The sequence below is a fragment of the Gambusia affinis genome, linkage group LG20, assembly GCF_019740435.1.
Source record: "Gambusia affinis linkage group LG20, SWU_Gaff_1.0, whole genome shotgun sequence".
Classification (NCBI taxonomy): Eukaryota; Metazoa; Chordata; class Actinopteri; order Cyprinodontiformes; family Poeciliidae; genus Gambusia; species Gambusia affinis.
Genome location: NC_057887.1, coordinates 12,128,862 through 12,153,925, shown reverse-complemented (window position 1 = coordinate 12,153,925; position 25,064 = coordinate 12,128,862). Strand labels below are relative to the sequence as shown.

At 37.9% G+C, this 25,064-nt stretch overlaps 1 protein-coding gene across 3 annotated transcripts; it reads left to right on the top strand.

Moving 5' to 3' along the window:
• Nucleotides 1-575: 575 nt before the first annotated feature.
• cdc42ep4b (CDC42 effector protein (Rho GTPase binding) 4b) lies at nucleotides 576-24,017 on the top strand. Of its 3 annotated transcripts, none has more exons than XM_044102406.1 (3): nucleotides 581-817; nucleotides 17,666-17,731; nucleotides 21,378-24,017. In XM_044102406.1, the coding sequence occupies exon 3, from the start codon at nucleotides 21,536-21,538 to the stop codon at nucleotides 22,499-22,501; it is 966 nt and encodes a 321-aa protein (XP_043958341.1). In that variant the 5' UTR covers nucleotides 581-817; nucleotides 17,666-17,731; nucleotides 21,378-21,535; the 3' UTR covers nucleotides 22,502-24,017. The 3 variants fall into 3 exon arrangements, with proteins under 3 accessions (XP_043958339.1, XP_043958341.1, XP_043958340.1); XM_044102405.1 differs by lacking the exon at nucleotides 17,666-17,731 and adding an exon at nucleotides 5,667-5,731; XM_044102404.1 differs by lacking the exon at nucleotides 17,666-17,731 and having other exon boundaries at nucleotides 576-817.
• Nucleotides 24,018-25,064: the final 1,047 nt, after the last annotated feature.

The window sequence follows — 25,064 nt, the reverse complement described above, 5'->3', positions numbered from 1 at the left end:
CCCCAAAGCATGATACTGCCACCACCACATTTTATTGTGACCTGGTTTTCTTTAACACAAAGCATGTAGGCAAAAAGCAGAACATCTTCTTCCATATGTTTCCTGTGTCCCCTTTCAGAAGAGTGCAAATGGGACTTGATTTTTTTTTTTTTTAATAATGGCTATTTTTGCCAAACATTCTTGATAACCAGATTTGTTGATTAACCCGTGCTAAGAGCTGTTATTGTTCCCATATCTAAGCTGCGGAAGAAACATTTTCTTCTGCAGCTATGACACACCAAGTGCAGAGCCATACAACATTAGTCCATCCAGATCCAGGCTCTTTTGAACAGCATGTAGCAGTTATTTGATTATATGTGTTTGTGTTGTGGCATTCCTAAGACGCTAACATAATATAATGTAGTGTGGGACGAACAGAAGTATTATTCTTGCCCTGAGATAAGTAGACAGGCACTATATTTAAATTAGGAGCCCCTTCACCCACCAAGTTGAAGTTGAGTCTATTGTTATGTATTGTGGCTAAATAGGACGCTGTGCCTTTAAATCTTAGCGGGGGGTGGTGCTCTTTGAGGGGAGAGGAGGCCGCTTTGTGTGCTTCGCAGATGCGGAGTAAACGGACGTTGGAGCAAACACACGCTCACACACGCACACGCAGAGGGGACCATAACCCTGATACAACTCTGGTGTCTTTTTTCCTCTGAGGAAACTAAACGAGACTTCTGACAACTTACTGCTCGCAGTTTTACTTCGTGTTTACGGAAAGTTGAAAGGAATACTGCCTTGAACTTTTTGTACGCCTGGAAGCTGAAGGAGAAAGGTAACTTTCCATAATGTGTAGCTCATGTTTTAGAAGCTGACTGCGCACTAACCTTTCTAATTTTGCTTTGTTTGGGGAGAGTGCTGCTTTGTAATGACTTGGTTTGATGGCCCACCGTTGGTTTCGTGCCCTTTTTGCAAAGCTTAAAGTTAGGAACGTAGGTTGAACTAAAACCCAGCGGTCTTAGATCTGCATCTCATTTGAATCTCAAATGTTCCCTGTGGACAATCAGCGCCTGGCAGTCTCATCGGGATCATGTTTGTCCCATATGGAGGACCAAACAATGAGCCCCTCTGGCGTCCTCTCTGTCCTTCATCACCAATCTGGCTAATAAAAGTTTGTTATCTATTGAAAAAACGTCCTCACATTTAATTTTCTTTTTGTGGGCTTTTGTTATTCATTGATTTTACGTGAAACTTAACAAGGATTTCATTCTCTGTGCGTACATAATATTGTACATACTGCACCCAAACAACTTTTGTTTTCGCTTCTTAGAGGTTTTGTCTTCTAAAATGTGGCATTGCTTTTCTGATTAGCTTTGGCATACTGCCTCGCTTGGAAATGGACAATAAACTTGTCCAAGGTACAAGTAAACCTTTCAGCTACTTTTGGGCTCCTCTTGACCAAAAGTGCCTGAGAGTGAGAGAACTTTATTTCACACAGGACAGATTGCCAAACACACCAGAGGTGCACTAGGTAAACCTTCAGGAGGTTTTGATGTCAAAATAAGCAATTTAATCTAAAAGAGCATTCAATAAGTTTTTAATTATGCTGAAATGATTTAGCTCAAACGTTTTTTGCTCAGGTTAGTAAAAACCTTTGTTTATGTTACCAATTTGTTATTTTCTGTATTTAGAGACTTTATTTATGAGTTTTAGTTTTTTTTTAAAAAGAGTGAAGTTGTTTCAAAATTGTGAAAACATCTAAAGCTCATATATTACTCAAAGCTGTTTTGCTTCAAATAAGAATAAAAGTCTGGACAATCCCACTTTGGACCTGTTTTTCCATCTCAATTCGAATTGGGATGAGGATGTGGAAAAAGGCATGTGATGGGCTGCGATATCAGCAAAACTGTGTAGCAGTTTAGGGCAGAGCAAGATGGGTTGTAATTTATTTTTTAAGTTGTCTTTCCAAACAATTAGAGCATTGTACTAAGATATTCTGAAGGTTTCACCAAAGTCACCAAAATTTGTCTGATTTCAGATTTTTGATGGCATTAACTCTGAAGCAGTCTTTTTGTGATTAGATTAAATTACTCACTGGCAATGGCCCCTTTATTCAGCCTAAAAGGTCATGTTTGTGTATTTTTCCTTGAAACAGTAAGACATTCCATCTATACATTATTGGTAAAGTTGAATGTCAAGACTAAAAACATTTAAGTCTTCTGGTGAAATATGGATTTTGCCTGGGCTAAAAAAACAAACAAACAACTTTAGTTAATTTGTCAAATAAGTCAACCACCCACACTCCCAAGTTGCTGCTGCTGCACACCGCCAGTCAGCTGGTTGAAGGAAGGCACTACAAGAAGTCTTTGCCATATTTGGTAAGCAGCAGGCTCAAGGCATCTTAGCAGATAGTCCCACTAATTAAATTACTGAATGGGTTGATACAGCTCTCCTAACTATGGAGAGCAAAAAGCTAAAATGTTGTCCATACTACACACTTGAACTTTGGTATGGACTATGTTGATGCAATAAACATCAAATGTATTTTTGTTCAAAATTATAAAATCAGGAGATTTTTATATCTGCCAAAAAGGCAGGTATACATAATAATATAATGTAAACTGTCAGATTTTGATCCAAGCTCAGACCCACAACAAGCAGATTGAATGAATAAGTACATTAATAATAAATGTGGTGTATTTCACATTTGGAACCCTTGCTTGAAGGACAAGTCCACAAACATGCAGATAAATATGTTCTATATGACGAATAACCATCTTATTTCATAAATAGTTGAAACTGGGCCACGTAGCTTGGAATTTTTGTCCCAAAAACTATTTCCAGCTCCAGGACAGGATATGATTTAATCATAGTTGGGACAGATGGATTCCCTGAGCATCAGTTTCCCCTCACTGAAAGTTATGTAACATTATTACTCGTCGGCTGGTTTGTAAGACAGCAAAGCACTGTAAAGTCCCTGGGAGTCTACCCTTTTTAAACCCCTGGACCATTAGTGAGTTTCTTTGTGTTTGTCTTTGGTCGTTTTGTCTGATGAGCTGCAAAATGCTTTTATAGACAACACTATAGTACACATAAACTCAAAGTACCCTTTCTATCTTGTTGATGTTAAAAGCAACCGTAAAGTCCAGAACAACTTAACACTGCTCTGTGTCATTATTGCTGTCTTTTCTCCAGTCGCTATCTCTCTCTATTCATGGTTAAGTTGTCTCCATGGACAACTGGACATATAAACTAATGGGCCATGCACAACTCCTCTGACTTCCTCTTACATACGAATGTTTAACCACGCCTTAACAACAGCCCTCAGGTCAGTCAGTAGTGTTCACTTTGTTTGATGAATCATTTATTATCTGGAAATAACAACTCTGTGTCTTAAAAACCAGAAACCCGGGATCATCCTTCTCGTCTCTGCGTTATTGCACACACTCCAGGCCTTTTTCAGCTACCTTACATTATGGCCTGTTTTCAGCTGGCAGGCAGATGTCTCTCCAATAAAATCTGTTGTGTCATAGGAGAGAGAGGGGGGGGGGGACTATAGCTGTGTGTCATCTCTGACTGTAGTTTCTTTTTGCTGCCAAGGCTGTTTGAGTTTGCTTGGGGAGGATGTTGCTGCTGTGAGCAAGTTGGCCACCTTCCCAACTCTGACTGCGCTGCACTGAGGTCACTGCAGTTTTATATTAGGAAGAGGTGTGCTGCAGTGGGGGTTGGAGACAGACAGTACTGGACTCATGCAAAGATTCATGGAAACCATAACTTCAGGCAGTTTCTCATGCGCTCTGTGAAGCTGCACGCTGTGAATTTGTTTACATACATTGCAGATACTTAAATGGCTTCTTGTGGATAATGTGTGACCAATAAACAAAATTGTGTCACTGATTCCACAAAGTGTTGGCTTTTCATTCTTTGGTAAAACTGCAAAAAAATGTCCTAATTTGATGACAAAAACTTAAACAGAAATGTATAATGTGATCTTATTCTTTTAGTTTAAAAGCTGTGATTTCCAACAATAAAACTAACCAACGACTTTTTCCACATCTACTACATTGTCTAAGGTGGTGACACTACAAAGTCCAATGAGCGACGTACCTTTAAGAAACTGTAAATGGATTTTACTGATCCACACTATTGTTCTCTTCGTTCTGGAGTGATAGGAGGCAAAACACAGGAAAGACGGCAGGAGTCGGGATTAAAATCTGCTGTTCTACTAATAGATCTGTGATCCTTTTGATGTTTACTCTGTAAAACTGAACTTTTAACTATTTCACAGTTAGATGATTGTGAGAAATATTTAATAAAAGAATCATAGAGAAGTGACCGAAAGGAGCATGAACTTTACACAAACAGCATTTGTAGGTTACCTGTTAAGGTTCCACAGGATTGTGGTTGTTTTTATTTGTGCATCAGCAAATAAATATTTTAAAAGCCTGAAATGCTGGTTTCCAACAGACAGCTGCAAACATGCCTCGGCCCTCAATGATTAAAAGTGTGGAAGAGGATGAGAAGCACTATAAACCTGAACTGATATCTGAATTTTTAAAAAATTTAACTCATTTCAGGTGCTATAAAAAAAAACACTTTAGATTTTTCTGGTAAATGGAAAAAAAAAATGCTACTTCTTATTGATAAGCGGTGAAATAATGGAACAGCATATTTATCTTTTTCCCGTACCATTCCTTGACCTTAAGAAATCTAATTGTTCTCGAAACTTAAAATACTAATTTCCATTATATGTTTTTTTTTTTTTTGTAACTATTAAATCATTTTAAAGTTTTACTCCCATTCTTCTTTAGCTCTTTAATTTGTTTGATACAATTTATTCCATTCGCTTCAGTCTAATTTGGAAATAAGCTAGGTTGTTTCAACATGAGCTTTGCAGTTGGATAGGTAAAATGAAAAGAATCTATTTTAGTTTCGTTTAGTGTTATACTAATGTATCTGTCTTATAAAATGCAGCAGAATACCTTTCACTGCATTTTAGGTGTAGGTCACAGGGGACACAGACCTTTAACTGGTCTGCAATCAAACTGCCTCCAAGCGGCATGCAAACACACAAAAGTGTTTGTTGCTACTTGCTGCTTTTACAAACAGCATCCTAGGGACCGTTTTCAAACTAATTTTAACTGCAAACTCTTTAAATGCCACCACTATCAAACTCCTTATGGTACACCAGGGAGAAATATCCTAACACTGTTGTTTCAAGGTTATTGTTTGATAGCAATGGTGAACCCATACATCAGACCGAGCACTTTATCTGATGTGATTTTGGTGGGCTAACAATGTGGGAAATAGGGTAGTTGTGCTCTGTGTTTTTCCAAATTTGCTCCCCCATTTTACAACATTATCAGCCACCTATGTTTTCTCTCAATCTTTTTCTGAGGTACGTTTCTACCCAGCTAGTCAATCTGTACTCTGGTATATACAGAAGGGTAATAATTGCCTCCGTAAAACCATCTTGGTTCCCGGTAAGAGTCCCTGTAGTGAGAATTTTCCTTGTCATCGGCCAGTTTCTCCTTAATTTTTTTTAAAAGGACTTGAAACTGTGAACAAAATGCAATTATGTTTCAAAACTTTGTAAGACCCTTTGTGACAGCAGTTCTGCCCAGGCATAGATTATAGTATGATTTAAAAAAAAGTTGTGAGCTCTTGTTTTCCATCTGTTACAGGATTCAGTTCACCGACTAAAACGAATGCTTCTTAGGATGTCTGAATTATCTCTGAACAGCACGAGGTCAGTGTCTTCATGTGTGAGTGACTTAGGAAAAAAAATTCTGAATCCAGAAGTCCACAAGTCAGTGACTATAAAAGAGGAAGTGAGAGCCATTGATTAATCTGGAAGTTCCCTAAACACAGATGTTTCTCTTGGTAACCCTCAAAAGTCATTGCCTTGTAGTGTCTCGCTTGTGTTATTAAGTTGGTTGTTGCTGCCTAAACTTGCTTTGTCTGGACACGTTAAAGAGCAGCCTGAGCCATTTCTTGGAGTTTTTTTTCATACTGTCAGGGTCAAGTTCATTTTTCCTTTCCGTAAGAACCTGACTTGACATTCAGTCCTCTAATCCTTGCTGGCTTTGGTTGCTATAATTTGCATCTCTGTTGTGGAAGACAGAAGACGGTAACCTGTTAAACGGGAATGTTACAATGTTAAACAACGAGGATGTTTTTCTGTCTCTAATATACCAACCAGCTCCTCCTTCACAGTGGTTTGTATTTAGAAGTATCTGATTGAATTGTACAATTATATGCAGAGTGTTTGTTGCCGTCACTTTCTTCAGTTATCGTCGCTCTCAGTGTTTTAGCATGCAGTTGAACCGGTCCGGATGGTCGCCTAGTCTGATGTAAACGGCTGTTCCAGCACAAATCTCTAAAGCATCTGATGACAACTGTGCCAATCATCTGGAGACACACCTGTCTGCATTTCATTTGTTGAAAGCCCATAGCATTGCAAAATCACAAACACATACTTTTAAACACCTATTTCATTCTGGTATGTTGAATTTGTAAGGAGCATTCAGTCATGTGGTAATGGCATGGAGGGGAGGAAAAATGTCAGTGGGTTGGGGCTCATTCTTTAACATTTTGCAGTTAAGTGTTACTCACCAAGTCCTTTTGAGGAGAAATAACTTAGCAAACCTCCCACTGCTACATTCCAGAGTTTCTGGAGTTTCCAACAGACTATTTTACATTATTTTTGCTCCAACTCAAGGATAGATTTATTTTAAGTCTCAAAAGTGTTTTAGACGTTAAAAGAAAACATCTTCAGTTGCACTTTTATTCTCAGATCTAGCCTTTATCGCACTACATTTTTTGTGAGACTCTGCCGTAGCTGCAAAACATACTAAAAACTCTCAAAGGAGACTGTTTTCTTTTTCTAAATTGTGAGATTTCTATGTAAAGCATCATATCAGATGCTTAAAGCTGAGCAATTTATCATCGTCAAAGTACTGACATCAGCACGATCTTTAATAATGCTGATCTCGTTATACACTATCATTGTACAGCTGTAATAAGTTCCTTAATCCACTCAGTCATATAGACATCTCCTCAGGCTTTGATTGGATGACTTGACTGTGCAGCATGTTTACAGGTGGATTAAAAGAGCCTCAAAGTTTGAGAATGTCCATCCATCCATTTTCTGTACACCCTTATCCCTAGTGGGGTCGGCAGGGGTGCTGGTGCCTATCTCCAGCTAATGTTCCGGGCGAGAGGCGGGGTACATCCTGGACAGGTCGCCAGTCTGTCGCAGGTTTGAGAATATTAAGTCAAAAAAGCAATAAACAGAATAAATCTTATTTTGACAGGATTTACGCTAAGTCTATTTGGGAACACTTTGAATTGTAAGATGTGGATCAGAAGTGTGATTTTTCAGAATTAGCTGTTCTGTTGAAACATGGTTAGCCAGAAGCAAATAATCATAAACAACTGAATATGTAGAAGCTGAATTTTATTTTCAAAATGTTGTTACATTACACTATACTTAAGAACCTTGGTATTCGCAGAGGTGGGGGACCATGACTGCCTACATATGGCTAAAATCCCCAAATACGTGAGATCCCATCTAATGCTTATAATTGCCGGCTTTCATAGTTCAAACACAGAAATACTTTTATATTCATTAATACATACGGTTTCTGCCACTACCTCAGAAAGTAACACATAAATAGCATCTTCCTCATCTCTGATCTTCGGGGTAGCCTACAGCCAATGAGCTTCAGAGAAAATTAAAGGTACTCTTACCGTTTGGCTGCTTTACAAACACCAGCCAATAGCAGGTAGCATTGTGCCTAGATAGCTTTATTATATTTGAAATATTTTAAAACGTCAACCAGTAGACTGATTTTCCATTAATAATTTGAAGTTCTGCCATTTTATTAAATTTTAAGTAAATACCTAACCAAAAAATGTCTGGGGTATTTCTTATTTAAAGCAACTCAATCCTTCAAGTATGAATGATGTGCTATTTAAAAAAAAACATGGAGGTAAAATATGTGTATTTTCAACATTGTCAAATAAAAAAATGGGATTATATGTTTTCTTCATACTCTCTTGCTTTGACACTTATTTAGCATCTCATTAAAAGGGCTATACGAACAGTATGACCAAAGTTTTTAGCCATTTTCAAAAATATACTTGTTGGTACGTCTTGATCCCAGTAACCAGTCCCTGCCTTTTCCCCAATGGACTCACAATGTTTATTGACATCATGTGAACAAAAGACTGTGGTTATTTTCTCAAAGACAAAGGAGGACTGTTTGTGTAACTGTGATAATCTGTGAGCCAGCTCAGTAACAAAATCATACCAGACGTTTGTTCCAGAGGTACTATTTTGTCTGTACTAAGAGGTACTATTATATTACAGTTTAATAATCCTGTGAGAAACATTGAGCCTATGTGAGTAAAGGCTCACGTATCTTCCTTCCTGAGCCTCTGCAGGATATATTAAGGTCAGCAGCAGTGTTCTGTGAATGGACTGAGGTGAAATCACAATACCTTAACAGATAAAGATCACCTTTGTTGTTCTGTTTTAATGAATGTGAATCAAGGGTGTCACTTTTTACCCTCATCTTTTATGAATGTGTGTGCATGTGCATTGTTTTGATATCCTGTTCACATGTGCGTGTTGGGTGTGTCAGAAGGGTTTGTTCTTTTTTTTTTTTCCTTCGTTCTTGTTCCTTGTGACATAGTTGTGATTTTTGTTTGAGATTTTTTCTTTTTTTTAACTGGAACTACAAGGGCGTGTATCTCCACTTCTCTGTGCCAACCTTTGAACATGTTCATGGCAGTGCAAGTATGTCTGTTAATGGACTTTAAACACTCATCTCAGCCTGTGAATTTAGTCTGCTAGATTAATTACAATGAATGCTCACAGCTTTCTGGAAAATAAAAGTTGGATCAAAGTGGTATCTCAAATGTCTTTCATACAAGAAAAAAATATGTTATAAGCTGTAACTAATGAGACATCAGAGAGCTGCTGAACATCAAGTTGGGATTCAGAGAAAAGCTTAGGATTTGGAAATTTTCTGTTACAGCCAACAAATACTCAAATTTTAAAGAAGGGTTGAATTATACTGCATGTAAAATGCAAGGTGATTTTTTTTTTAAAAAAAGCTTTTTTTTGTGTGACTCTTAAACGGGGGATGCGTATTTTCCAGCTCAATTGTGTAACTGTTATAGTTTCAATCAAACATGGCTTAAAAGCAATTTGACTTCAGTTTGACACTTTAAAATTGGTTCCTTGCTCCTCTAATCGTACAAACAGGCGCACAAATCCATCAGGAGTTTGCTAATTGCTGCTGCCGTTAGTCAGGTGGAAGCTATATGGAGACTGGAGCTTTGTAAAAATATTTGGCGCTTTGTGGGAGCAAGTGTTTAGGCATCCCTGAATAACTTTGCCGAGGGAGAATTCAAGGATTTCTCAAACATACATGAACGATTCGAGGCAACATTCCAGGTATGTTTTTAATGAGGGAATAACATTATAACATGTCAAGATAAAAGAAATAAATAAATAATTATGTCATTTCCTCCCTTTAGCAGCTGGATTTCCCAAAGGAGTGACTTGCTGTGTCACATGTACACAAATACAGACCACAATGATTTGCACATAGTTTAAACACTTCCTTCTTTGAAAATACCACAGAGTTCAGTAATGAAATGCTGAATCTCATAAATACGGAAAAGATTGGATCTAGCTATCTGTCCGTCTCCAAAAATATTTGAATTATTGGCTAAATTCTTGCTAAACTACACAATGTGACAAAACTATGGCTATTTATTTATTAATTTTTTTATAAACTTTTATAGACTATAGCAAAAACTATCCCTTGCTTTTAATCACCGCTCCACTTTAAATGAATTTAGTCCAGACAAAATGTAACATCTTTTTCAAAACATTCATCATTCATAAGGAAGAGGCTTTTCTGCCATTTCAAGTCGATTCACAAATGTGTTTACATGAAGCTGCAATGGAGTCTTTCCTCTAGGAGACTAAATGCAAGCTCATGAAGGTTAATCATTTTATTCTCTTTTAATTAAAATAATCCACAATTAATCATCAAAAGGTTTAGTGATGAATGTTTACTATGTCATAATTCTGAGTGAAACTGCCTTTATCCTGGGAAATAAGATGGGTTTGTAAAAAACCTTGAATAAGCACAGCATATCAGACTGTTTAGTTAAAAAAAGAACATATTTTTTAAGGGCTGCATGGTGGCGTTTATTGCACTGGTGCCATGCATTGTAAAGATCCTTGTGTTTTTCTGCATGGAGTCTGGAGGTTTTCCACTTTCAGGTTTGGGTTCTACTCGGAGTACTCTGACTTCCTTCCAAAGTTTGAAAATATGCATGTTAAAATAATTGGTCTCTAACATATACCCAGATCTGAATATGTGTGCAAATGACCTCTTTTGATTGGTTGATGCTTCCTGGTTGCTATGGTCTTAGCAGAAGTTCCTTACTGTGACTCAATTGAAGGCTGTGCAAGGTGCAGTTTTTCTGTGTCCCTCATCTAAGGTGTGTGCTTAAGCCTTTAGCAAACTTTAAGTTTCTTTTGAATGTGCACACTTTGCAAATCTGAAGTGAGATTCCTCCAGATGTCCCAAAGTTACAAGAGGCCAACCCTACTTGGTTATTAAGGTGTGGCCTGCGGGCAGACACATCTACTGTTAAAACCGAAGGTGTGAGGTGGTGAAACCACAGAGCAGGAACCCATGTAGTTCAGATTTGGAAAAAAAAAAGTCTCCATTCATTCAAGTGTTGTGACTAATCTGATTCTTGATTATCTGTGCTATCGGTTGTTTTATGAACATTGAAGTAATTTAAAATGTCTGGTTGTTTACCACATACGATTAGAAATACAAGGAAAGCAAACTAGTGTCAGTTCTGTGGGACAATTTTTCATTTTTATTCATAGAAATTAAAGATGCCACAGCTTCAGGAAATAAGATCAAAGAGCCATCTGGTTTGTTATCTGAGCACTGCTAAAACACCAGCTTTCACGGTCCTTTGGGGATGCATGACTCTGCATGGCATTATTGTCTTGCACAGCTGCAAGGGCTGTAATAGTGCTCACTTATGTATAATGGGTTTGAAACGACATATGGCCAATCAAGATAATATTTTGGTCAAACCAATTGACCAAATTCTGCAGGACTCCTTACTAAGTGCTCTCAGCTAAATTGGCCTTCATGTAGTCCAGGCCTGCCACTAATTAAAAATGTTTGAATTATAAATAATTAAAGCCAATTATGAAACAGAACAGAACACTCTTAAGCAAGAGGGGGAATCCTTTACTAGGCAGAAAAGGAAAACACACTTTAAAACTTAAATAAATGAAAAATTCTTGGAGTTGTTTGAAAACACAGCATTTTTTTTCTTAAAGTCCTTTTTTGACTGCTTAATAAATTTGGGCTTTTTTATTATCTTAGGTTTTAAAAGATCAGATGTTCATACTGGGATGTGTTTCATTGTTTTTATTTCTCCTCACTGAAATGGTTAAATCACCACTTGTCGAGCTTATTTTGGCTTTTAATGAACCCAACTGCAGTGTTCATTTATAGCTCATTAAATTATTACACCGATCAGCTGTTTCCCACTGAGCCGAGCATCTGAGATGAGATTTCTTTTTGGTTGCTTGAAGGAACATTCATTAAGATTGGCATTCAGAACAACTTAAATACATGCTTGCTCACAGCATGTGTGACCACAGGACTACACAGGATGTAAATAAAGGATGTAACATTGCAATTATACTGACAATCTGCTTTTCAGAATAAGAGCAGTGTTTAGACCTCAATCTTTATGCTGGGGACTTGTCAGATATGGTCCTTTTTGTAAACTTGAATGCTCTCTGTTGGAGTGCTGGTTAAGGCTGCACCAGATTAGGTGCTATTCATCAATTGTAACATTATTGTTGAGTATTGCTATGGTATTAATTAACTCACATTTCTCACAAAATCCTCTTGCTTGAGGAAGTGTGCTGCTCTATCATGATGATGACCCTGACCAGAGGCCTCATGGTCACTGAAATCTATTTAATGTGCTGACAAACAAAAAACAATACAAGTCTATCAAACTGACCAAATGTCTTGTCACCAGAGTTCAAATACACAACACAATCTGAATCCGGAAGTTTTGTTCCAACCATGACTCACTTCATAACTGCCTTGTTGGAGACATTCTGTACCCTCATTGACAAACCATTCGTAAAAGTAATTTTCTTTAATTTACTGATAGTTCACTGTAAGATAATTGTATCTGACTTCACTGAACAGTATCTGCCAAAGGTCACTTAGTAAAAAAAAAAAACAAACAAAAAAAAAAACATGTAGACTATTTTTAATAGACATGCATAATTTAAAATGTATGCTTTTAAAGTTATTTTGTCCATAGTTTATAAACATTCTTGATTTTAAGGAAATTGAAATTGCTTTACAATGATATGAGTACATTAATGTGGAACTTTTTATTCGCAGGATCAAAATCCAAGTAGGAAGGGATTACATTTGCAATGTGTGGGGAACAAAATAAAGGTGCAAACCATCTCAGAGTTTTTCTATTGTCCATGATTGGTTGTCATGTCATTGATTCTAACATTGAAATGCAACCCAAAGTGGTAAACAAGATACACTTCCAGATTCCTATGTGGATGTCAAAGCATAAGCAAAATAACTTTTTCCCTAAAGAATGTGAAGTACATTTTCACTTTATTCATTGTAAAATAATCATAACAATATTATATAACAATATTAATAAAATAACAATAATTCATTGTAAAATCTTCATGTTGACAGTGAAGAGAATTTTAGTACTTCTGTGTATTAGTCATAAACTGACAGACTATTCAGAAGTTTATAAACTGAAACGCAATGGTTTTAGTAGATGAGTGTGTAATGGCTTGTTTAATGGGACAAAATGGAAGTGGGGAGAAAAGAAACAAGGGTTGGGTGCCATACAGGGCTATGAATTGGTAAAGGGGGAAATTGACTTCCCTTTACCAGAGCCTCTTTATTGTCAGTGAGTGTTTTGTTGGTTTCCGTCTGTGTCGTTAAAGTTAATACCATGGGGGTTTATTAACACAGTATTTTGGTCGAGCCTTTCTGCTTGAGGCCTTTTATAGCTGTGGTTGTGTGTTTTAACTTCAGTGGGGGAGCTGCTGATAAAAAGGCTAGAAGCCGTTGAGAGGTTGACCCAGTCACTTATCATCCAGTCGCAATGAAAGGCCTCCTGCAGATCTTTACCAAACTTGCTGTGTGTGCCCTTCTTTTGCATACTTCCCATCACTTATCTTTTGGGTCATATTTTATCTCTGTAAAGTCTCTTTTTTTGGTGACTTTTGTCTCTAGGGAAACAGTAGCTATTGTTGTAGCTAAATTAAATCTACAAATTGTACTATAGCACAAGCCAACTGTGACTCTGGCATTCTTGCTTCAACACAATGCATTATGTAATTTGTCTCTTTCAAACTACAATCCTCTGTAGAAATTCAGCTTTGTTGCATTGTCCAACAGCTATTGGACGATTTATTTAACCACTTGTCTCTTATCCTGGCTCCTGGTACCAAGCACGAAACTGGTCAGTTTGTCCTCGACTGAGTGGAAGGATTTTGATGATTATACAAGTACACTCCTGTGCACACACAGAGTTTAGTACAATCCATCCACTGTAGCTGTAATGAGGGCTGGATATATTTCATGTGGGACCCGGTGAAAGAACGTCTGTCAGTGTGCTGGCTTTATTTAGTGAATCTTGCCTCTCTTTGCTGCCCCGTTGAGTACTTTCAGTGCTTCCATCTGTGCCAGAAAAATCCCTAATACTGACACACAAGAAAAAAAGCCTTTCACCCTGTAATCCTTATTTGGGATTTTTGACAAAGACAATGCTTGTTTTTTTCCCATAGATATTTTTCTTAGACGTGTCGTGGGATAACAGCAATAAAAACTTTATCTGTTTGTTTTTTGTAGCCAAAAATCCTCTGTCTCCAGCACAGTGTGGTAGCCCACCCAGTGCTCTGACCAGCCATGCAGGAGTAACAGCTTCATAAAAGGTCAGCATGGCTGGCAACTGTTCAGAGGGTTGTCCTTTAGCCCTGTATACAAAATTTTGAAAGACTAAAATAACAATATCTCTAGCAAACACCTAAATGGATTGAAGGATTGCAGTTAGGATTGTTTGGTAGAGATGCCGAAAGGGTTTTTGTTTGTGTTAAAATTAGGAGAGGTGGGCCATTTACCCCACGTGTTAAGAGCCCAGGCCCTGTTAAAAATAACACTGTTAATCCATTTGTGGTTTTGTTTCTTTGTCTGGGAGGCAATGGTGCTTTGAACACTAATCCACTACACACTAACACACAAATCAAACACTCACAACGAGCCTGTAATGTTTCAAAGCAGTTAAAGTCTTTACTATGAAATGTTGGAATCTGCCCACTGTTCTCCTTGTTTAACTGAAACCATTTAAATGTCAGATGGAGGACGAACAAGCTCGCTGCCAGAGGTGTTATCCTAGTGGCCTTTCGACCTCTGATTGTTGTGATATTTGCTAGAATAGATGTTTTGAGCAGATTTTTTCACCCGATTCAAACCCTTTTGTCTAGAATAATGTGCATTACAGTAATTTCATGTTTTCCCTATCTGGCGAGGTTTAGTTAAACTTGGCCCTCTCTGCTACCCTTTGTAAGTTTGTTTAAAAGTAGAATTATTTCTGGGATTTCTTAAGCAATTAAAGTTGCAATTGTGTGTAGATTGTGATTTTTATTTGTCCATTTTAAATGACTGAGATGACTTTAGGATTTTTCTTTCCAAAGACAACTTGATATCGGTTGCTTAATTTTTTTTATTTTATTTTATTTTTTACATTTTCCTGAAAAAAAGTATTTTTCTTGTATTTCTAATCACTTAAAGTTCTCAGCCAACTGATCTCTCATTTGTTCCAGCATGTCTGCAAATTGGAATTATAAGCATCATGTAGAGCAGAATTATTTTTATCTGGTAATATGAAGATAAAGATTAAAATAACTTAACTTTGCTCTTCTCTGCCTTTCTGTTATTTGCGGAAAGTCTTGCACTTTCATTATGCTACAGTCTGAATAAACCACATAAATTGTTGGATATGTTGTAGAAATTACATTTCTTTTGAATGTCACTGTACATCGCTGTCTATACTCTGATTTTATATTTAAAGTGTCCTATAAATACTGTTGCCACGTTGCTGTTAACATCTTCCTTATACTGCAACATTCATGGATTGTTGGATTGGATTTTTGAGTTTGCAGAAGACTGATCTGGGCCTTTGAAACCAACAGTTTTTGATTAAGTTATCTTAATCAAAGCTTATTTTTCTATCAATCTCTAATAAAGCAAATGTGGAGGAAGTTTTGTGCTAGTTACGGCTGCTTTCTCAGTGTTATGAACATCAGTAATTGTTTATAAATTCAGCTTCTAGCCAGCAGAGAGGCAGAGTGTCTGCAGTGATTAGCTGGGAAAGAGAGTGTCTATTTTTTATGGATTTTTGCATATGGATATTGTGTTTGGACAAACACATCTAAATGTTAATAAATGCAGTACCTGGTTTGTAGTGGGAAATTGGAAAACGTATACAGCACTGACTTTATAAATTTAATGACGCACCCTTGTTCTCCTACCAGCGGACCTTTTGTAATTTGGAACTTGGGTTTTCATTCGTATTGTAATAGTAAGTTTGTCTTATTTAGTATTCATTTATATCTCTATTTGTTTTAAATCTATTTCCAGTTTCATTTAATTCTAAAATGTAGCTTTGATTCTGGGGAAGGATAAAATAAAATAACATCTGCCTGGTAAAGGGTGTTTGTTACATGACAAACAACAAGTGCTGCCTTTTTCTGAACATTCTCACGTGTTTCGGCTCAAGATAGCTCTACCATTTGTCATACAGGGTTTGCCTTCCTTTGAAGAAGTGGAGCTAATCAGGCAGGACTGGTTTCCTCACCTGAGTATTAGGCAAGGAACAAGAATAGCTTGCCATAGAAATTTTCAGTAACAAATCAGCAGAGTATTTTCAAGCATATCAAACAAGTCAAAAGAGTGATTTGAACTTCAGTTGTTTCACTATTTTTTGGTGTAATAGAAAATATTTTTGAATTCTTAGAAAGCGTGATTAAAGGTGTAAAGGTGGTGGTTTAACTGCAAAAATGTGCCTAAGAACATAAAGCTCCGGTTTAAACACTCCCTTGTAAACCTCACTGCGAAAATATTGCAATTTTGTAATCTAGCAATTTTAAATATCTTAACATAGATGATTTTATCTTCTCTGCAATTATTTATTTGGTTTTAAGCTTTTTAAGTATCCCAGTGCCTGTGATACTTCCAGGACCCGCCCCAACCCCCTCATGGGAATCCAATATTTGGGTTAAAGGTTAGGGGCCCAACAAAGCTGCTGCAAAAGAAATCTACTGATGCTCTTTGTTGGAGCCACAAAGTTCACATTGTTAGGCACTCCTTCTGATTAATCGATTAGGAGTGTCATTTCTAACTTTGGTCAGCAGTCTGACCATTTGCATATCATTGTACCAATCAATGAGAGAGAGGGATGAGAGACTAGGAAGTTGAAAATGAAATCAATTGGAGTTTTGATGTTTAAAATTTTTTAAAATATGTTGGTTAAAAAGCATATCTCACTTTCCATGTTTTGAAACATTTCTGGGATTTTAATAGTTTTAATTAAAAGGGTAGCAAATTCTGGCACTGTCGAAATGTTCTTCTTGATGTAAAACAGATACTGTCTCTAAGTTTGGACTAATGTAGCCGGCTAGACAGGACCCCCAGTCAATCCCGAGTTTGTAACACTATTTAGTATTGTTTCCACCTTCATTGTGTTGTTGGCTATCCTTACCTATCTTGTAGATAAATAACCATAAGTTTGGCCTTACATAGAGTATGGCCATAAGGTAATGACAGATTGTGATTTCTGATCAAACCTAAAAGTTACATTCTCCTGAAAGACAGTATTTATCTCATAAATAACTACATTTTCTTAGCTATATATTAAATAACTGTAACGAGTTGCAGATACCAGTCAGAACTGCAAAAGCACATTACAGCAAAATGGCCAAATTGATCAGCACCAGCCAGAAAATGGTAAGTCTCGGTGCTGTTATGTAATTTTTATTTTTTGTTTTCCTGACTCCCTGTAGCTTTTTCCTGAAAGCTCCCCCCTCCTAAATAAAACATTATTTTTCGGTCTCTGTTAAAAATGTAAGATGCAGTCAGTTTATGCCTCCTGGTTTCATGTGACTCGACGTTGCTGTGATTGGGCTGAGCAGCTAACGGGGAGAAAGTGGTGTGGGGATAGCTCAGTGTTGTGTCTGTGTTCGGTGGGATTACAAGTGTGAGCCTGAACGCTGTCGAGCGAGTTGGTTGTTGTGATGTCATTCTACCCACATCAGAGGCTGCTGGCAACATAAGATGCTCTTAATCATTTATGGCCCTGTCACCACTTGTCTCAGTTGGAGCCTGAGTCACACGGAGCAGTGAGTGCACTGTTATATAAAGGCTTTGTCACCAAGTGGCACATTAACTGGGGCAGTCGTTTGCAGTTAAAGTGTACGATTTTTATCACGTCTTCTGAAATATTTTCCCTTTACATAAACATGTCGGACTAACACAATGCTGTCTGCTTTGTGAATCTGCAGCAACGCTTCACTTATAGTCACGAGGAATAAAAGATGGTAGAAGTCAAACTGGAATCTCAGGTTTAGGTGAGCTATTTCTGAGACACTGTTTTTCTTTCTGTTTGGATTTGCAGACTACATCCCATGAAAAGTGAATGAAACTCAAAACATTTTCATTTTCAATATCTTTGAGAAAATATGCACTCATGCTGACAACAGGCAGAAGTTGGAAGAAAAACTAAAAGTTTGTGACTGTGCATGTCCACGATATATTAGGCCTGTTGGATTGACTCAGCATATCCTTAATGCCCATATCTTTAGATGCTGAGATATTGAAGCTCTCTGACAGCAGTGAATAAACTGCAGTAATAAAGAGACTACAAATTCAGGTTTGTTGTAGTCAAAACTGCCAGGGTAGAAGAAAGATAATGGGAGGCTGAATTGAATTAAATCGAGGTTGATGGATACATAGATAGACATAGATAAAGTGTCCAGATAGTACCTAAGAATCACAAAATACTTTGCGATTCAAAGTTTCACCTTCTAGTGAGACACAGACCTTTGACCATGGAGCCATTGCAATGGTTTGATTAATGCATTCTTCGAATTCCTTCCACTATACAATTACACGCTTCTTTGTTTCAGTCCACCATATTAAAATGAAATACATTCAACAAAGTGCTGAAATGTAAAAGGGATGCAAACACTTTTGCAAGATACCATTTAAAACTTCCTCATCCCATCAAACTTTCTCATACAAATTGCTCCCAAGTTTAAGCAGCTAATGACATACTACAGATTTAATTGTTGCACACCACATCAAATCATATTTGCGATTGCAGTATCAATGTGTGCACCTTACGTTGGACATGAAAGTTGTACACATGGCGTATGCTGGTAATTATATTTAAGTTGCATTCATAAGTGCTCTGCAGTTGATGCCTCAACTCAATGTAGATTTTGGTGGCTGACTTTCTGAGCCTCTCAAGAAGGATGAACAACAGTGGAAAACACAGAAGACAAGTGAGGACAAATTTGTCAATCACAAACAACATTGTCCTTGCAATATTTACCAGAAATATCACAATATTAATATTTTTTCCATATTGTGCAGCCCTAATTGTAGTGGTGACTAATTTTCTAAAACAGTTGGAGAGACCTGAACCCCCTTTCATGCAAAAGGGTTGTTTAAAGGTTGTTTAAATGTTATTTTGAAATAAAAATAAGCCATGACCTGCCATTACCTTAAAGTACCCTTTTTTCTTTTATAGTTTACTGAAAGGCTAATATGAGATGACTGTAGGCTATACTTTGTCTTTTTGTCCAGACTACAATAGCGGGGTCATATAACCAAAAGAGGGGAGGTTTAAAGCTACAAACATCAAGAATCTCCTAAAGGCAAAAAGCTGGCCATTTCCTGTCATGACCCCAAGGTGTTCGCTTCAAATGGATCTTTTTGATATTTGAGAACTCACTGTCATTTTTTTATGTGGAGATTGAATATTTTCTTGTTACGCATCACTTCAAAAGCATTCCTCTTCTGTGGAGATTGCCTCATTGCCCTGCATAAGGCCACCAGGGAAGGGTTAATCCATCAAAATGAGCTGATCTCTCCATGCAGGGGATGAAATCTTTTTTTCTTGCTGTCTCCGGCCGGCTTAGAGACAGGAAGTCCGATTGGTGGCCTTCACACTGCTCTGATGTTGCCATAGAGAAATACAAATCTCTGTGCAGTGGCGAGGAACATAACGCTGGATGAGTTGTTCTCATTGGTCTGATAAGCTTTCAGAAGCCACTAGTTGAACATCTACTAATTAGCTAGCATAGAATGCATGACCCTTTCAAAGGTTTAACACCGACAGATCATACCCTCTTAATGTAACCACAAGGCCACCGTTCAGAGTGTTTGGTGTGCTTTCAGCTTTAAAGTATAAGCTTACAGCTTTGCATCCAGTTGTCTGAACAGGTTTCCTAACAATAAGCTCATTTCAGTTTTCGTATGGGGTGGTGCAAGCTTGAACTCAAATAACTTTCACAATCAAAGTGGAGAGGAAAGATTTTCATTTGCTCTTTGTTCAGCCTCTGTGAGGGCAGTACGTCTTCACCATTAGTGCTCGAACTACAGACATACTGAATAAAGTTGCTGAATGCAGAAAATAAAACCACAAGTCTTTTCTAAGAGGAGCAAACAAAAAAAACAAAAAAACATAGTGGGACTCACTTCTGTCATTTATCAAACTCGGCTCTGTTCCATCTGGTGTTAGTTGCATTTCCAGTAGAATGGGTTCTTGTCAGAAATGCAAATGATTTCATGTTCTTTAGGAATATTGTTCAGTAAAGCAGCTATTCATTCATGGGAGCAATTCAAAAGAAAACTCAGAGTGTGGGCTTCAGCCTCAGTTTGAAAACACTGCAAATGATGGTTCATGCTGTCTGGTTTGAACAATTGACGCCCTTGTTACAGTGATCCATGGAGTTTGTGGCCTTGTGACTCACACATTAAGTGGGTGCCGAGACCCGATTTCCTGAATGCCCGAGCCAAAGTTGAATTTGAGTTTCACTTTGTTTAAATCACATCATCTGTGATAGTAAAAATTCAAGAGAATATATTTAGCATCTTTAAAAACCTTTGTTGTCATAGCTAGTAGGCACATTTTATTTCTTTTGAGGATAAAATTAGGTTAATCAGAAACAACTGAAGTTGAAGGATATACATCATAATTTGTACATTTTCTTCTGAAATGTGCTCAAGCTCATACCCAACTGCAGCTACATCTATTGCTTGTGGTGAAATTGAGGAGAAAAAAAGACCCCCAAAAAATAAAGCGTAGACAAGGCAGCCAAAAATGCTGACAAAACTTGCCAAATAGTAAATATGCCATATTTTGGATGCCAAACTTTGGCATCTGTTTGTAATACATTTTCTTCCCAAGATCCCGACGGCAGGGCAAGGCAACTTTATTTATGTAGCACCTTTCAGTCAACGACAAAGTTGACACATTTTCTTTTCTCTGGTGTGGAGGGAAGAGGATCTGTTCTCAATAGTCTGGGGTTTAAGTTGAACTTTGCTGAAGAAATACTGCAGACCCTCTCTCCTCTTATTTTCCCTCCTGTTCCTTTATTATTTCAAGCTTGAGTTGTTCTGGCTCCCAGTCTAATGTCTCTTTCTGGTTATGTAACAGTCAGGGGCCTAAATGGGAACTAAAGCACAGCAGACACTGCAGTGGATGGAAAAACAGAAGGAGACAGTCGAGAAATAGAGCACAAAAATATATCAAAGGAACAGAACGAATTTGAATGGAAATCCACTACAATGGAGTCCTTTTTTCCCGAAGTGGAATGGTGTTGGGTAAACGTGCTTGTAGTTAGACAGCCTCCTTCACCATTACGTAATGTCCTTGAAGATTTTTGCATTTAAAATGTTTTCCAGTTTAGAACTACTTCAAGTGAGGACTCATTTTTGGGACACAGCAGCAAAAGTTTCCATTCGGTTTAGCCATCAGGAAACAAATGAGTTACGTGATAGGTTAACAAAGTTGTCTGGAGAAGTTATTAATGGGGAGTTAAACAATTTCATTTGCTTCTTAAAGGGGCTTAAACTTTGTAGATGTTTCTTTTCTTTTTTTTTTATGAGAGTTGACATGTCTGTTAAAATTTCCACGTTGCCTGCCATATTTTTACTTGGTCTTTCTAGGAACACTCACATTAATATTTGTTTTGTTTTATTCTACAGATTCCTTCAACTGAGCTGAACTGACGGAACAGGATGGCTTCAAACTCTAAACACCTGGCATTACATTTGCTTTGATAACCTCCCACAAATCTCAAGAAGCTTTAAAAAGAACTAAAAGCCTAGTTACTGATTTGGATCACAACTGAAAGACTCCCATCATGCCTATTCTCAAGCAGTTAACAGGTAACTCCAACCAGTCGAAGAGGAGGTCAAGGGCTGACCTGACAGTTGAAATGATCAGCGCTCCTTTAGGGGACTTCCGTCACACCATGCACGTTGGACGAGGCGGGGACGCCTTTGGAGACACTTCATTTCTCAGCTCCCGATCAGGGGAACCTCCAAGGGAGTCCCAAACAAAGGAGACCTCACCAGATCCCAAACCAGGGCTTCTGTCCCGCACCTTCAGAAGCAGCAAGAGGTCCCAGTCTGTCAACAGAGTAGACAAGTATGAGAACATTACAACACTGCCTTCTGCTGCCACGTCTCTGCCTTACTTGAACGCTGAAAGTTCAAACAAAGGCAACCAATTGCCAAAAAGTTCCTCCAGTCTTATGAAGACGCTGGTGGAAAATAAGCCGATGAACGGAGGGGCAGCTATGGCCACAGTGGACGCCGAGCTTGACGAACGAAACTTCGGCGAACTTAAAGACCTGCCTCCATCCATGCCAAAAGGTGGTGGGATGAAAAAAGCAGAATCTGTAATGTCCTTCCACATCGACTTGGGGCCTTCAATGCTTGGGGATATCCTCAGCGTGATGGAGAAGAAAAACTGGGAAGAGGACGACCTTGGCTTTGAGGAAGGCAAAGGTAGTGAGGAGCATGCATCACCATCTCACATTCCTCACATCGACGATGACGACGCAGAGGACTGGGCACCTTCAAGACCACCTCGTAGTAATTACCAGCTCCAGCAGAAGGTCACGGCGGATCCCTACGGTCCGGAGATCAGCGAATCAGAAAGGAACAACCACCACACGGATAGCTGCTCTGTGTCCAGCTCTGGTTCTGAAAAACCTCAGTACAACCTCCATGATGGCGACACAAACAGTGTGAAGTACAGTTCGTCACACAGGGATGATGATTTCGACTTCATGGATCAGGAGGATGATGAGATTAGAGTCTAGATTGAGCACAAGTCCGTGCCATGCAGAAGAAACCGGAATTTAGGAGACCACCATAGGAGGGGATTACAGCCAGAGTCGAGAAGGTTTTTACTCATTGTAGATCAGTCTAATGTTAGATCACTTTTATCAACACTATAAATAAAACCTGTTAAGTCTCTTTTCACTTTATAGCAAAGAGACTGAGAGCTATTTTTTGAAATGTTTGGATTAGTTGATGCTATTTTTACCAGATGTCAATCCAGAGTACATTATTTTTCACAAGTTTTAAATGATAAAGGTGAAGATAAATCAGCAGGGAAAATCACCCATTTTCAAAGAAACTAAAAGGTGGCGTAAAGATTAGAGAGCGGACTGTGTGGATGTGTTGTCAGTTCCAGTGAATGTGGAGGTAAAGAAGAAGAAATGAAACTGATAGGTTTGTAATCCCAGCGGTTTGAAGGTGTAGACACTACAGAGACAGAGTTATTACTTTTGCTCATGTCTGAGTTTGCTTTTCTTAAATCGTTTTTTTGTACAGATACTATAAGGGTGTCAGTTAACCATAGCCTCTTATGTCTGACGTGGGTCTATTATATTTGCCTCTATTCCTAAATTGACTTGTCAGCTGTAAAATATTTTTTTAATTGTTTTGTAAGGGATTGATTTGAGAAGCAAATGTGAACTTCAGAGTCTTAAAGGTTTTGATGTATTTGGTTGGGGAACTATTTTGTGGTACTATACTGTGATCAATCTCAACGACGCTAAGTACTAAACTCAAGACACCGGACTTTGTATGCTGCATCACTTCTGAAAGCAAAATGCCTTCTCGCACATCAGTTGGACTCCGTCAACACAAGGAAGACACCTCATCAAATTTTGTGTACTCTCATGAAACTGATAGTCAAAATCGTTGTGCAACTTGGGGCTTCTGTAAATTTTAGAGGGTTTTCTGTATGTATTCTCTTTTCTTTTAAATATGCAGGAATGGTGGATTGTTTTTGAAGATGCGTGAATGTATAATTTGTCGTTAAAGGACAAGGGTACATTGGCTCTCAAAAGCCTACATCCCTTTTACAATGCCAAGTTTTTGTAATCTTGATAGATGATCTCAAAACTTTTTCCACATGCAATGTGGCATCTTTCCTCTGTAAAAAAAAAAAAAAAAAATTAAAAATTGCAATAGCCAATGGATTGACATGCTTTGATTTATAACTTCCAAATTATGGTTAAAATGCGTGTATGCCATGACTAAATGTATGTATTTAGTCGCAGCTTTGGTTCAAACCTCCTTACTGTTAAAGTGAATCTGATAAAGGTCAACCAAGTGCTGGTCATGCTTTTACATGTGACAACATTATCCCTTATTTTCCTTATGTCTGGAAGCCAGAGTAGAGTTTAAGCAAATAATTATTTTCTTTTTTTTTTCTTTTTTTTTTTTTTTAAACCCATCAACAACCTTCTGGGAAAACTTTTTATGTTCTACTTGAACAAAGCTAATTGTTCGCTCAGATATATTTTCCTTAGATGGAACTGTTTTTTATTTTTTTATTATTTTAATCCATGTAGATGGATTTATGAATGGCCAGTATTGGCAAAAAGCCTGCTAGAAAGCTGGAGATTAGGAGGGATTACATTTTTCAGCATCACAATCTAAGCACACATCCAAAAAAGCAAAATGGTGGCTTTGCAAGAAGATAACGTTTTGAACGGGTTTTGAGATCAGAATGAAATCTCCAGACAGATACCACCTTAAAAGGGCTGTGGATAAGTGATATCACCACAATTTGGTGGATTTGGAGAAATTGTACCAAATTAAGTTGGCAAATATTTTCCAGTCGAGATGTGGGATCTACCAAAGAAGACTGGATGTTGAAACTAAATCAAAAACTTCTTCAGCACAGTATTAGTTTTCAGGTTGTACACATTTTTGGAACCAGGCTATTGCAACTTATCATGCTGCTTATCTTTGATCAGATTTTTGTTATATGCAGGATGAATGTTTGGCTATATGTGGAAAACGTTTTAAGTCATCGGTCAAGATGAACTTGTTTTACATTCCATGTCCTGGGATTTTAATGGGGGGATAGTGGGGGCTTTTGAGAGGAGCTGAAATATTAGGAGGTCATTGGCTGCAATTTTTACAGCCTGTGGCTTGTTTGTGAAAGCAGAAAGGGGACAGAAAAGTAAGTGCAGATTGTAAGCACAGGTGGTTAGCTGAAAGCCATTTGCTAGGTCTCCAAGCACTGAGAAGGGAACATATCTGCTGAACTGACCCCTCCCCAAAAAAAGACATTGACTTTCTCTCTTGAACTCAAATCACACGTTCGAAGTTTAACCTACAAATTACATAAGCCGGTCCGATTTTTCCATTAAAAGTGTTGGATTGCCTGCCCTCTTTAAGAGCTGGAACTGCTCCAGCAGCAGACATGTGGAGGTTTTTTTTTTTAGCTTGAGTTCTTTATGTGTCAGGGTCTGCTGTACGCTCCAGCCATAAATTACCAAGTCGAACTTTCCTTTCCTACACCTGGGAGAAATGTGACCCTTTTTATCTAATTCTGCGTTAGAAAACTAATTGCCACCTTTG

What these genes read in the sequence shown, in the direction of transcription:
- cdc42ep4b (XM_044102404.1), top strand. Translation starts at nt 21,536, where the DNA reads ATGCCTATTCTCAAGCAGTTAACAGGTAACTCCAACCAGTCGAAGAGG.